The sequence below is a fragment of the Onychostoma macrolepis genome, chromosome 07, assembly GCF_012432095.1.
Source record: "Onychostoma macrolepis isolate SWU-2019 chromosome 07, ASM1243209v1, whole genome shotgun sequence".
NCBI classification, from domain to species: domain Eukaryota; kingdom Metazoa; phylum Chordata; class Actinopteri; order Cypriniformes; family Cyprinidae; genus Onychostoma; species Onychostoma macrolepis.
Genome location: NC_081161.1, coordinates 40,759,478 through 40,774,582, shown reverse-complemented (window position 1 = coordinate 40,774,582; position 15,105 = coordinate 40,759,478). Strand labels below are relative to the sequence as shown.

General features: G+C 33.9%; 1 protein-coding gene across 1 annotated transcript in view; it reads right to left on the bottom strand.

The window, feature by feature from the left end:
• adamtsl3 (ADAMTS-like 3) overlaps positions 1 to 15,105 on the bottom strand; it is a 183,362-nt gene that overhangs the window by 73,332 nt on the left and 94,925 nt on the right. Inside the window, 4 exon segments of the mRNA XM_058780368.1 lie at positions 2,476 to 2,602; positions 5,598 to 5,834; positions 7,639 to 7,684; positions 14,711 to 14,838. Of these exon segments, the coding sequence (XP_058636351.1) occupies positions 2,476 to 2,602; positions 5,598 to 5,834; positions 7,639 to 7,684; positions 14,711 to 14,838 (538 nt within the window).

The window sequence follows — 15,105 nt, the reverse complement described above, 5'->3', positions numbered from 1 at the left end:
GCTTTGGAACAGCCTTTGCGTGGGAAGTGTGCTTATGATGCCTTAAAATGCTGCCTGTGCAGCCAACTAGGCTTTGGAACGGCACCGTAATCAAAGTCGTTGGAGCATTTTGCTGTAAGACAAAGGAATTTTTGGATGAGGAAAAATCCTCGGCAGCCACCAAACACAATACACTGCAGAATCTTCCCAAAACCAATATAAAACTCAAGGCGAGAACAAAGTGCCACAGAAATAGCCTTGTGTTCCTCAGGCTGGAATGTTTAAAGGCAACATTCAGCTGTACCATGTGAAGAAATAAAAATTAGCTGTCTTAATTAATTTGGGGTGTGGTTGTCACATAAAACACTTCTGTTATTTGATATTTTTAAACAGACGTGATTTCAGCAATGGCGTCCTGCCTAAATAACCAATCCTTGCCCAGCAGACAGAAACACAAACTGAGTATTTGGGTAATAATCTTAAATAAATGACAACTAGCTATTTACAAGCAAGAGCCACAGCATGAAGTGTGTTATTTCTCACAAATGGGCTGAGATTCCCTCACACGCTTTAAAGGGAATCAATAACTCTATCTTCAGTCCCAGAATGCAAACAATCCCTCTACTGGCATTCACATAAATTAAGCAGGCAAATAAAGCTGCCAATGTTTGCACTAACTGAAGACCACAGGGAATGTAAGACTGCTTAAAACACATACGAGTTTACGGCTTTAGAGTGTTTCTGAACCTTGAGGATTATTTGATTTGATACAGCAATAAACATTCAAATTTAAGAAAAAGGGAGAAAAGTTCACTGACTTATTTAAATGCATAGTATCATGTTGAGTGGCACAGTTAATCGAAACAAAAATGAAACCGTGATAGGGCTTAGTGCGATTATTAAATCAGTTTAAATTAAATTAGCTGTGATTCAATTAAATAAATATACGTGTTTCAGAGTGAAGCGTGGCACTGTGTTCATTTACACGTGAGCAGCTTATGATCCAGTGTTTTCAGTGTCTCAGAGTTAATGCTGCTCCATAAGAACTGCTCATTTCTGCATCTGCTCTGAGTTTGGATTGCATTTGGTAATGCAACATGCGCCAACCATCTTCCCAAACTTGTAATGAAAAGCTCTTATAAACTGGCTGCTGACAACAAAAGAAAAGTTTAAAGGGCTCCCTGTGGTTTTCCACCATAATAACATTTTGTATCAATATTTATGGCTTTCTTAATGCTAAAAATAGACATTTAGTTAGTCAGTTAAAATGTAAAAGCCAGTTACACTGAAATGTCACAATAATAATAATAATAATTTATTATTTGTTTAATATTTAACAATAATAATAATCATCATAATTACAACAACAACAATAATAATAATAATATTATTGTTGTTGTTTTTATTAATATTATTATTATTATTATTTTATAGTTGTTTTCTTAAATACTCATTTTTCACAAAGACAAAAATACAAATACAAGTATTTTGTATTTGTTTAGTGTCTCTATATTATTGTTATTATTATATAGAACTGCTTTTTTTGGCCAAATTGTGCAGCCCTACAAACAAAATAATAACAAAACAAAACAAAACACATTTTAAATCACAATTTTTATATAAAAGTACAATTATACAATTACAATTATACTTTTTCCCCAAATCAAAAAAAAAAAACACAACTCAAACTCTTAACTATATTTATAAACAATTCCAGTCCAAATGTCATTGGCTTATCCAAGGCCATAATGATGTCTTGAACCCTGGAGGGGACAATTTAAAAAAAAAAAATTTTTTATAAAGTGTAAAGGAACAGAATAGTAAAGGAAATGCTCTAATTCTAGCAGGGAAGTAATTCACACCTATTTGTGTACTTAAAAATTTCAACACCCCAACATTCAGTTAGGAATTACATGAATTACACATAAATGATACCAAAATGGCCATATTTGAGAAAAAAGTCGTAGCTGTCGGTCATTTAAAATTTTGTAAAACAGTTGTCAAATATTAAATGTTTTACTACTTCCATCTTACTCCACTCTCTTTGAAAATTAAAACTGAAACTTTGTGCTGGAATTCATGCTCTGCTTGTAAAAACACTGTAAAAAGTGATAAGTTGACTTAACTTAATAATTTTAAGGCAACGGATTTCCTCAATTTTTTTAAGTAAATGATCATTTAAAAAAATAATTTAAGTGAATTGTGAAGTTTTTTTTTTATTATTAATATTTACTTAATAATTAACTTAATACATTTTTTTTAAGTTAAGTCAACTTATCACTTTTTACAGTGCAGTAAACTCCACCTACTTTAATTTGATTGGGCATCATTTTGATATTGGCAAGCACTGTTAGACCACTGATGCAGTGTCTATGGTGCTTACGGCCTTGGGTAGATCCTATGTTGTTGTGACTGGCTGCTTGGGATGCTCCAACAAACAGAGCAATAGTGTAAAAACAAAACCACAAACATGTGCTCATGTATGCGTGTACCTACGTTCTTCAGGTGACACGTGAGGCAGAGCCTGGCCTCGGACCAGTCGACAAGTGGAACCATCTCCAGCGCACACGCCACAGTTGTCCTCTTTAGCATTGCTTCCCAGTTGTCTGTCACAGCCAACTTCCTGTTGGAAAAAACAGAGGCATAACTCAGAAAAAGGCAAAATGGGAAACTTGACTTAGACTCCAAATTAGACTCATTATCCACAACAGTATTTTGAATTTAACATTTTCCTTATTCATCCCTCCAGCTGCAACACTACTTTGAGAGGCAACTGATTTTGCGGGAAACAGACCTGCAGGACCTCAACCAACAAATCATGCTTCCTCCATAACAGAATAGAAACTGACAATAAAATGACGTGGATTGAGAAACTGGCCAGCGCACGGCTCCAAACTACAATGTTTAAGCTCTAACAAGCATCATAAAAATTCATGGAGAGCCAACATATAAAACATGCAAGAATAAGGAATCATTTTTCATAAGTTTTCATCCCCACACATGTTCCCCCCAGCATTCCTCAATATTTACCCAGAAATCTGTGCATCTGACAGTGATGCTCTGCTAGGAACCTGCCATCTGCACCAGAAAAGCTGCACAGTTTTAATGCAAAATTCTGTTTACACTAGCGGGGCAATAGGGAAAGCAGCCAGAGAAAGCAAACTGCAAAACTTTACCCAGTAGCTCTGGTAAACAAGCACAAGCAAACAGACAAGCTTCATTTACGCCAATTTACCTAATATTCACGGGGACTGAGGTCAAATTAGGTGCAACGCAAGAGAAGTTTCATCAACATTGTCGAATTCAGTTACCGTGCAGTACTGCATTGAATACTGATGATTGCATCTGATTTGGTTTGAGTATATTGTGTTTCTTTGCCGTGGGCCAAATGGAAAACAGAGAGTCTACTGAAAACATTAAGAAAGTTCACCCAAAAATTAAAATTCTGTCATCATTTACGTACCATCATGTTGTTCCAAACCTGTACGACTTTCTTTTTTTGGTGGGACAGAAAAGCAAAGTTTAGCTGAATGTGCCAGAAGCTCTCGTCAACAAAATGAAATACTTTGAGCTCCACAAATGACCAAAACATCTCCATAAAAGTAAGATTCGTGCAATATATTCCAAGTCTTCCGAGCCATATGATATCATTGTGTTTCTTACATATAGACAAACACATATAAATTTAAGCTGTAATTTGATTAAAATAATGCCCTCAAATCTTATTAAGACTTCCATATATTTAAATGTATACATCTTGTTCAGTTACACAATATGCAAGAGCAAATGGAAGTCAAACCTGGCTTTAATGCACCATTTTTGAATATATTCAGAACCACAAAAGAGATTTTTAAAGAGTTTAAGTGAATTACGAGTTGTTCCAGCCTGTCCACAAAAAGATAATGACTTCAGAGAACTTTGAATATTGTGCATAAGTTATATGGACTACTTTTGTGGCGTTTTTTTTGTCCTTTTTAGGGATTAATAGCATTCCTCCCCATTCATCCTTCAGAATATTTCCTTTTGTGTTCCCTATTGGAAAAGAGAGCCATATGAGGGTAAATAATTCTGTCTATTTTTGGTATTCAGCGCATCAAACATAGCCAAGAAACTTTAAAAACAATGCAAAGTTATTCAAGCTCTAGGTGCACTGGAAAGCTATTTGCAAAATGAATGCAAAATTAGTGCTAAATAAACTATTTTATGTATGCAAGTAATTATGTTAGTTTCCAAGTAATTGGAGACCCTGTTTTTGGACATCCTGTGTTTAACGTCCTAAACCGGAGCCATGGTCAAATGGAAACTCAATCCCTTGTCTTTCTGTCGATTCAGGCCTCTTTCTCTCTTTTGCTCACACAAAGACACAGAACTGAGGTTAATCTGGCAGAATCGTGACCAAAATATACCCCAAATCCCCACATATGTAACACTGAAAAAGAGAGACAGTTTTCCTATGTTTATGGTCATTATTTCATTATCTTTCCATTTTAACTGCAAGTTTTTTATATTTTTAGGAAATGTGAGCTGCGCTGTTAGAAATATCCAGAATGGAAAACCTGTTGGCGTCAGTACCACCAAACAATAACATTAAGCCTTTGGACACGCAGTGAAAAAGACTGATACTATGGCAGAAGCAGATGGTTTGGTAACTTCAGTGGATGGAGAACTGCTCCATATATACTCAGGAAAAGAATTGGATAAAACTGTAAAGCGTATTCTCATTGTGCTAATATTACTGAAATGCATGTCAGAACAGGGCTGAAAAGGTCAAGAATTCTGCCTCGTAAATACTGAGTGGCTTTGGCTTCAGAAGAGCGTTTTTCACCTCATCAACAAGCCTAGACTGAACGTTAAAGGACAGATGTATTAACCTAAGCGCTGTAAATGCTCACTTAAGTAGGCTTATGTATAAATAACATTTTCAGATTTCATTTTTTTTACTTTTGGTTTTCTGGGAGTTCTGCCATCTCGCACTGCGTTCAAGTGCACCTGGTAAGCTCCCACTTCCGTTAGACAGTCGTTTTTACAATATTTTACAAATCCAAGCCAGAAACAAAGTACAAAAACAGCCAAAACCAAGCAAATAAACAAATGGACGATCTTTCTCTCATACCAGTGGATAAGCATTACTACATGCACGTGCAATAACATCAAACGTTTTATTTCATCAAAATTATAACTTTTACTTTATTACAACTATTTTATTATAATTATTTATTTTATTATAATACATATTTATTATTGTGATGTTTTATTATAAATATTTTATTACAATTATTTGCCATAATATATATTATTTATTATTGCAAAGTTTTATTATTCGGTTAAATGCAACTGTTAAATAAACCTACCCTACCATATCACCCACCCCTACACTGTAAAAAAAAATTAAAAAATTAAAATAAATAAATAAGTTTCACGTTTAATTCACTGTGTTACTTGCCGTTTCTTTGTAACTGTTTATGAAATTTACTACCAATTTTTGAACAAGTATAGAAAACAGCTAATGCTTGCTACAGTGCCTCTTATGGCAACTCTTATAATGTCATGGACTGATATTTCAAACTCAAAGGGTGCTTCACTATCAGTTTACATAGCTTAAGTTCATTGACATTCACCTGACAAATCCCACTGATGCACATATCCAGAGAATCTGCTTTGCACCGAGTGCCGTCCAACACTTTGGGCGCCAGTTCCACCACCAGGCTTTTCCCCCGGGCTTGACATCGGAGGGCACAGGGTGAAACAGGGTCGTAGGTCACAGGTATCCACTCATAGGTTTGTCCTTGGTACTTGATATCATTGTGGGCGGAGCATTGTTGAGCCCTGAAGTCACCTGACTCTGGAGGACAGTCCTGATTGGAAGAAAGATTTGGCACCTGTCAAATATTTTTTTATATTTTTAGGTAGATTTCTTACAAATTGCAGTCTATTACTGAATACAAATTACATGCTGGAAATCATAGTTAGTAACAATAATCCTGTACCATATTGATATAAAAACAAATAAATTATTTCGTTTAAAATATTTTATTTAAACACTTAATAAAATCCACAAAACTGGAAGATTTCCCAAACATTTAGAAAGGAAAATTTTAGAAAGGAAAATGTAAAATGTAACAGAAGAATTAGGAAGAATCATGAATGTAATTTATAAATAATTTACTGCCATTTTGTGTGTGTAGTCTGATTATGAGTATTTTAAAATTGGTGCTGCCCAAACGATTAATCGCGATTAATCACATCCAAAATAAAAGTTTTTGTTCACATAATATATGTGTGAACTGTGTATATTTATTATGTATATATAAATACACACACATACAGTATATATATAGAAAATATTTACATGTATATACATTTATATTCCTATATTTTATATTATATATAAATATATTTAATATATAAACATAACATATTTTTCTTAAATATATATATATTGTAAACAAAAACCTTTATTTTGGATGCGATTAATCGTTTGACAGCATTATTTAAAATGTTATATAATCTAATAGCAAGTGTTTAATTTTTGGATTACATAATCTAAATATATATAATGAGTTACCATCTTTGTCTATAAAATAGAAACACTGACATTTAATAGGCCCAAAAATAACAGCTGACCTGACAATGGCAATGGAAATATTATTTTCAATGCGGCGAGATTAAATCGTGATCATGTGTGTAACATCATAAAGTTTATACAGATGACTGGGTGCATTAATGAATGGTGACAGTGTAATTGAACTGTGGCAGGCCTCTATGTTTTGAAAAACAATATTTCCTATGTCATCTCCTGTGCACTGAAGAAAACCACAATTCTTCCTCTGCAGCTCGGGGCTCTGAACTCATTTAATCATCCGATCGGCTCTGAAACCCCCATGTGCAAAGATCATCAGTGATGCCCGTGACTGAAGCGTCTCCATCGGATAGAGCGATTACAAATCACAAGTCTTCAATGTCAGAACCAGTAATGGAAACAAAAAGAACAATTCGACAATGGACCTCATCAACAGCAATTATAAAGCCTGACAGGGAAGACCGAGCATCAGTTCTCACTGTTTTGACGGAAATGGGATAAATGTTATGCTGGGAATCTTTCCCAGATGGCTCTGATTGGAATTGTGGGTGAAGGAGGAATGTGATTCCAGATGAAACAACTTCAATAGTAGAAAAACACTGGCTTTTGATTAAAATGGTCCTTGAGACACATGGGCATCTAACAGCTCTCAAAATGAGTTTGTCCAGTAGTTGGGGACTATTGACTGAATCATAGGGCACCATTCTGGTTCCATAACAACTCCATTAACTTTTATTTAATTTTGAGCTGTTACACCAAGAAAATTGTGAGTCATTTGAACAATTAATCAAAGAATCAATTAAACAACTGGTTATAAGAGTTATTTGTTCACGAATCAGACTACACACTGATCATGCCTATTATACAATGAAAAGATTCAACTGAAATAATGAATTCATTCACAAACCAGATTGAACAGATCAAACAGGATGAATGACCAAATTAGTACAAATATCTAATAAACGAACATGCAAGGTGTGAGGGATCTGTATAATTTTATGAACAACAGGCGCTCCAATTCTGTGCAAACCTGCTTCTGCAGACACAGATTGCTGGTGGGCCTCGTAACACTGACTTACTGTATTGCTGCATGTTCTGTAGCGGATGTTCCTGCCCTCACAGTTCCTGTGGAACAAACACAAAACAACAAAATCAGATATGTTACAAAGTCATTGTTCTTTGTGGTGCAGTCCCTCCATCTTTTGTCTCAATATTACAGTACACTATCAAGGGGAAAGGAACATATGTATCCCTACAGTAATGATTTTCAGACCTGCTCTTGATTATTCTCTCTTTAAACCGCTCACTTGTTTGTGGGACTCTTTGTCTATTTGTGCGCTTCTTGAGAACATAAAATGAATGCATGCTATATTGAAAAATAAATTCCCTCGACAAAAAAATGTCTATTGTGAAATATTTTTCACTTAGACTAAGTCAGGTCAATCAAGTATAAGTGCATTTAAAAAAGAAAAATTATAAAAACAGGAAATGATTTGCCATTTTTGATTTTCTCCAAAAACAGGAATCCAGCTACAGCTGTACAAAATATGCAGCAATGTGTTTTGAGAAGAGGATGTTTAGAGACAGAAATAGAGAGAAAACCAGAAAGAAGAACAACAGGATATTGACTTTCTAAATGTCCTATTACCTCAGCCTAAAAGCATTAGCCTATCATATTTCAGTTTATTAATCCCGTTCAGAAGAGCAGCAGTCACCCTAAACAGAAAAGGTTCACATCACAAGACTTCTGATGGGTGGAAGGAAGATGCAGCCAGACTGTTATTAAGATCTCAATCTTTCTCTGCAATCGTCCTCCCCTTGAGCGAAACGGTTTAGGATGAAATTCTAGTTTTTATTTACTGAATACTGCACAGTGTGCACGGCATACTGCATACTTTTTATGGTTACACTTTATATTGATAGTCCACTTTAGACATTCTACTAACTATAAGTAATTTTGTAACTACATGTCAACTAATTCTCATTCATTTGCAACTACGTGTCTACTAACTCTTAGTAGGGTAGGTTTAGGGTTAGTAGAATAAGTTGACATACTTGCAAAGTCTCTCATAGTCAAAATAAAGTGTTAGAAGATACTAAACAGACAGTCTACTAATACTCTAATGACTGTTAGTTGACATGTACTTGCAAAGTTACTTACTGTAAGTTGAATGTTTAAAGTGGACTATCGAAATAAAGTGATCAGTCACAGTTTGTAATGTTCCTATGTGCCATTTAAGAGTTGTCTGAAATATATTATTCAACAGAAGAGCGGAAAAATTGTGAGATCTAAAGCTGCTGAACATTTGATTTATTATTTGTCTTGGCGCTGAAATTTTACACTACCGTTTAAAAATTGAGTCTGTAAGATTTTATATTTTTAAAATAAGTCTCTTATGCTCACCAAGGCTGCATTTATTCGATTAAAAATATATTATAAACAGTAATATTGAAAATATGATTACAGCCTAAAATAAGTGTTTTCTATTACAATATGTTTTTAAATAAAATTTATTCCTGTGATGGTGACAGTGAATTTTCAGTCTCCAGTGTCACATTATCCTTCAGAAACAGAGTTATTAGGGTTAACTACTAAAACGTAAAATAAAATTAAAACCATTAGAAAATTCTTCCTTGAAATAAAATAAATATGAACTGAAATAAAATATTTTAAAAACTTTCTATTTCAAGTAGTTAACAAATAACTAAATCAAAATTAATAAATCATAATTAATAATAAAAACTATTTATGAAAAACACAACAAAATAACTAAAACTTTCAAATTAAAATGGTAAATAAAAAATAGAGAATATATGTATTAAAAAAAATTAAAACTATAATAGTATCTTGACACTAAAATGTTCAGAAATGTTCACACTAATATGCTAATTTGATTTCTCATTATTATCGATGTTGAAAACAGTTGTGTTGCTTCATATTCTGATACTGTGAGAATTTTTTCAGAATTGTTTGATTTGTTTGTAAATTTTTCCTAAATTTTCTTTTTTTTTTTTTTTTTTTTTTAACTAAATTTTACTGATCCCAAGCTTTTTGAACAGTACTGCAACCAACAGTAATTAATAATTCAACAAGTATGCACTGCATTCCTAAGGCTGCTTCAAGGGGCAGAATAGAGTTATTTGGTTAAACTGTCTTTTTATGGTCAGTCTTCTCTTTCAGGTCAACTACAGCCTGCCCTGTCTCCACTCCAGACCATCGATGTCTGTTATTTCTACTCCAGTGCTCTTTAACAGGTGCTCTGGCCTGTGTGCAAGCGATATTGCTCGGATGCTACGATTCAGAAAGAGCGTCTTTGTTCGCTGACCACATAATCAGCTGTGGAATCACTTCCAGATCTTCCTGTAATCAGCAGAACGCAATCACAACACAAGCTGGCCGCCGCTGCAGCACTTCTAAAGTTCTACTGACAATAAACAAAAGGAGGAAGAGAGCCGAGGTTATTCCAGTAGCACACAGCAAACTCATGATGGTCCGTTTAATATCGTAAAGACGTTATCTGTGCAAGACATTTTTCTGTGCATGGATGAAATGGCATCAAATATCAAAATGGTTATTGATTTGGGGAAATAAAAAAATATTTGTATGAATCCCCAAACTATTTGTCAAATGAACTCAAGAACAATATAAACCAAAAGGTTTCTACAGAAAAGCAGCAGTACATAAGACAAGAGACAAAAGCTTGACTTAAAAAACTTGTGTGCATAATTGTTTTTAAAATTTATAATAAATAATGCTTCTTGAGCAGCAAAATAGCATATTAGAATGATTTCTGAAGGATCATGTGACACTGAAGACTGGATTAATGATGCTGAAAATTCAGCTTTGCATCACAGAAATAAAATACATTTTAAAATATATTCAAATATAAAACAGTAATTATAAATTATAAAATATTTCATAATATTTCTGTTTTTCCTGTATTTTTATCAAATAAATCCAGCCAAGGACAGCATAAGAGTTCAAAAACTCTTATGAAGGGTATTTCACAGAGGGCATTAATCAAAGTGACGTGAAACCCTTCTGCATTTTGTTTGAATATTCTTGGAAAAAACGAATCTTCACACAGGAAGCATTTAATTGCAAATCATTGAGAACAATTTTACGTTGAGGTTCAGCAGAAGCATTTCCAATGAGACCTGAAGCAAGCCGTAATTGGCCCTTTCTCTTGCTTTCAGTCAGATCTAACCGGTCAATTAAATGAGTATCGCAGCTTAAATGGTGCGTGACTTCCATTTTCTACGTACATTGCTTTAAGCTCTTGGCATCTACCCTCCAGCAATGAAGTAATGGGCAGTGTGCAACAAAAACACAATTGCATCCAACACAATAAAAAAAAAACAGATATCTATCCCAGTATTATGTGCATAAACAATTCTAAATAAGTCATTCAATGGGTGATTTCCACTGCTGTGCTATCAAAACACTGCTCTGTTTGCTTCAGTGAGGTCCGATACACCTGAAGAGAGCTATCCATTAGCGTTCCCATTCATTTCAATGGCAGTTAGTCAGTCGAAAGTACATAATTTCTCTCTCAGGTTTGGAGCCAATCATCTGAGTCTCAAATAGCATGTGACTAATTACTCCAGAGCAATAGAAAAATAACATTATGGCAGTGTTGATTGGCTAATGGGACTCAGTACCAAACCTTTTACTAACAACTGAGCTATGATGTCAAGTCCATTTCACATTTCTAAGAGTCCCCCCAAAAAACTTGCCAGTCAATCATCTACTATAATGAAATATAAGCTATTTAGATACGGTATGTGTTGCTTGTAAAAAAAAAAAAAAATGCATTTCATTGCAATATTAATGGAAAATCTGCAGAATGCTACCAGCAGTGGCTAATGGGTCTAAATCTTGATTTAAGCAGTATACAATGGGACAAAACAAGCAAGGATCTGCTTCCAAAATATCACCTAAGTGTGGAATTGTTATGAAGGTATTTTTGGTGCAAAACAACTGAGCATCCGTGACAAATCTACATTTGCAACTTTTGTCTGTGGCTTCAAATTGACTGATACACATGTGTGGCTATTCTCTACAACTACAAATTCCGCTGTCACGGACACTCAGTTGTTTTGCACCAAAAATACCTTCATAAATTGTCTCCAACATATTAACCAATGCAACAATTTGAGCATTTTTCGAGTGAGTAAAAGAGAGAGTTGAGAACTTGAAAAAAACAAAAACACTTTCTGAAACTTGCGTCATCGCTTAAGCCAGTAAACCCTAATGCTCAAAATAATTAACTGGTTTGAGTAGGGCAATCTTAAATTTTACATTTTTTTTCAAAAAAATCAACTTTTATGAGAATTCCGAACTTTCATTTTCTGTCCAGTTCCCAAAACTGACACATTTTGAGTACTCTGAATTGTTTCATTACTTTGAGTTTAGTGAACTTGTTTCTTCTCATTTATACAAACTTAAATTTTAATGAAACTGGACTGGGATTTCTATTTTCCAACATGCTTTGCTAATATATATATTGTACAAGATTAATGTCAAGTGAGAGATTCAGTAGTGATTTAGTTAATAGTTAAATTTCTGCTTCTAAAATATTACATTGAGATTATATTATAATTTTAAATGAAATGTATAAGTTAGCTTACTTAGATATTTCAAGAGCAATTTACATATATGATTACAAAATAATAAAATACTCTTAATTAAACTTTGACTTTAAACTTTGAGGTAACTGATTACTCCAATTTCTTTTTTTTTTTTTTTACTTTTGCCAACTTATTTGGGTTTATAGTGTTGCTGTGTTTGGCTAGTCAAACAATATTTTTATATACCCACAGTGGGTTACACTTTTCAGGAGAAGCATCTGATGAATATCTAAGCATATTAAGCTTGGATAAGACAAAGAGTTTTAAAATAAAATAAAAAACCCAGACATTTCGCCTTACGAAGTTTATGATTGTGAAGTTAGCAAACTTTACTTTTTAGTCAGCAATGTTTACATTTTAATCTTCAAGAAACTAAAATTGGCTAAAAACAAAACAAGCCAATTAGCATTTCAAGACTAATATTATACCCAGAAAACACATGTTGCTATATCCATGAATGATTCAATTCTCTTGGCTTCATTTTAATGACAACGACTTCGCTGTAATATATTCTAAGTCATGTAAATTATGCACATGCATAATTAATGACATGTGTACTTACATTATTATTTGAGCAACAAAACTTTTTTCCTTCTCTTTAGAAGGAGAAAGTGAGGCAGAAATGGAAGTGGAATTAGAAGGAGGGAGAAAGACAGAATGTTAAATCCAAAGTGTCTGTCATGTTTTCCATTCTTTCTGGAAATGAAGCACTTCTCGGTCCTCTCTGAGGTCAGCCATAACCACGAGCGGCCTGACATCACAATGACAGATATCTGCTGTTGACGACTGAAATCAACTGTGGCGCTGTCATATAGAGCACAATATGACAAACACAGATATTTGACATGATTTTTTTTTTTTACTGTGCTCTGGTCTGTGAAGACAGATAACAAATAACTTAGCCAAAAGACATCTGTCTCTAAACAGGAAAGTGAATTTAGTTCAGAAAGCATCATTTGTTTGCGGAAGCCGTTAGCTTTTATATAGTGCAATAAAATTCAATGTACTTGAACTATCAAATTTGGCTTTTCACCTTAAAGTGTACTGATAACCTCCATGATAATACACAAGATAAAACTACATGATGAATATCACATGTCAGGATAACAGACATGACACTGCATTAAACATTCACTAAATAACACAATGTAACAAAACAGTCAATTTAAGTAAAACCATTATTAAGGTTGGCATTTTAGAAATTTACTGTAAATTAACTATTTTATGGGTAATAAAGTTTTTAAAGTTGACTCAACAAAAAGTTTTACTGATTTTAAATGTCTTTCACTGTACGTTATAATGTAACTCGTACTTTTTAAAACATTTTTATTTTACAGTAAAATTACATACCGTATTGACCCGAATATAAGACGACCCTGATTATAAGACGACCCCCCTTTTTCCAGATGTATCTTTTGGAAAAAGGCTTTTTGAAAACCAAATCTTTTTTTTTTCTCTCTCTCTCTCTCTCTGTAAAACACATTTGTTTCTTAAATAATTTTCATGTTGCGTATTTTTCCTATTTTAATTTTTGTTTTGAAAGTATGGTAAATACAGGTAAAATGTACTAACAATGACATTGAAAAATATACACTTTTTGATAGAGGCTACCATAAAAATAACAGGTAGCCCATCTGAATTATATAACATTTAGGCTATCCATCTCATAGTAGCCTACCAAAATTTTATTATCAGTAGAAGTGAAATCTTATTGTAGTCTTCAAATCTGGGTACTGTCTTACATTTTAAAACTCACTTACAGAGGAAGTTTGTTCCCATCAGGCTAACATGACAGTCACGACTCATGCCGCTGTAAGCTTTTCTTTTTCTTTTGTTTTCACTCACGATCTTTGCAACACACATTACATTAAATATTTCATGGCACACTCGTTTTAAGCATGTTTGGCGCCACCTATTGTTGTGGGTGTATTATTGACATGTCAAAGTCTAAACCCCGAATATAAGACGACCGCGTTTTTTCAGATGTATTTCCAAGAAAAAAACATTGTCTTATATTCAGGTCAATACGGTATAATGCAATGATCTGCCATTTGCAGTTTTTCATCATGGATAATTTGGAGTTTTTACTTGCAAAACCATATATTTCACAGCAGTTTACAGAACAGTTTTTTTTTTTTTAAAAGGTAAATAAGACAGAGATTTTTTTACAATGTAGATTTAAAGCAGGTGGATGTAGTTTTGCGTATTTTTGTGAATTTGGAGCCCCCTACGGTTAAGTGGTTGTAAATCCCTGTTGTAAATATATAATTTAATTACAGTGTAATACTGCACACATATGTTGCTGTCAAAGCAATCTGCCGTCTTCACAGAATTTCGTACATGCTCACCAAACTTACATACTCTCTTACATATGCCCTTTGCCTTATTAGAAGTCAGTGTGCCATCAGAATGATTTTGAAACTGATATTTCAAGATTATATACTGTACAGTGGCTTTAAAGGAAGGGTTCGTGTTTGAGATGTCATGAAAATATGAATGTATGTATGCGTGCTCACTCACCCTCCATTGAGACACCTGCGTAGAGAATATGAGGCTCCGCCTCCACAGGTGCGAGAACAGTCACTCCACGCACCCCAGGCGTCCCAACCAGTGTCCCTCTCCTCATCCGAGCGGGTCGTTCTTGAGGACTGCAAGACACAAAAACATCAACATTTACTAAAGTGTAATACTTTTTAATGCTAAAACATTTTCTTGAATTGCAGTTTAAAATGCAGAATCTATTCTTTATTGCAGTCGATTTTTCTGATGTTACAGATGCATGAATCGAAATGACCGTGCAATTGCTGATCTGTTGACAAAAATATATATATTTTCAGTGGCTATCGTCAACTGTTTGGTTACCAACATTCTTCAAAATATCTTCTTTTGTGCTCAACCGAAGAAAGAAACACAAG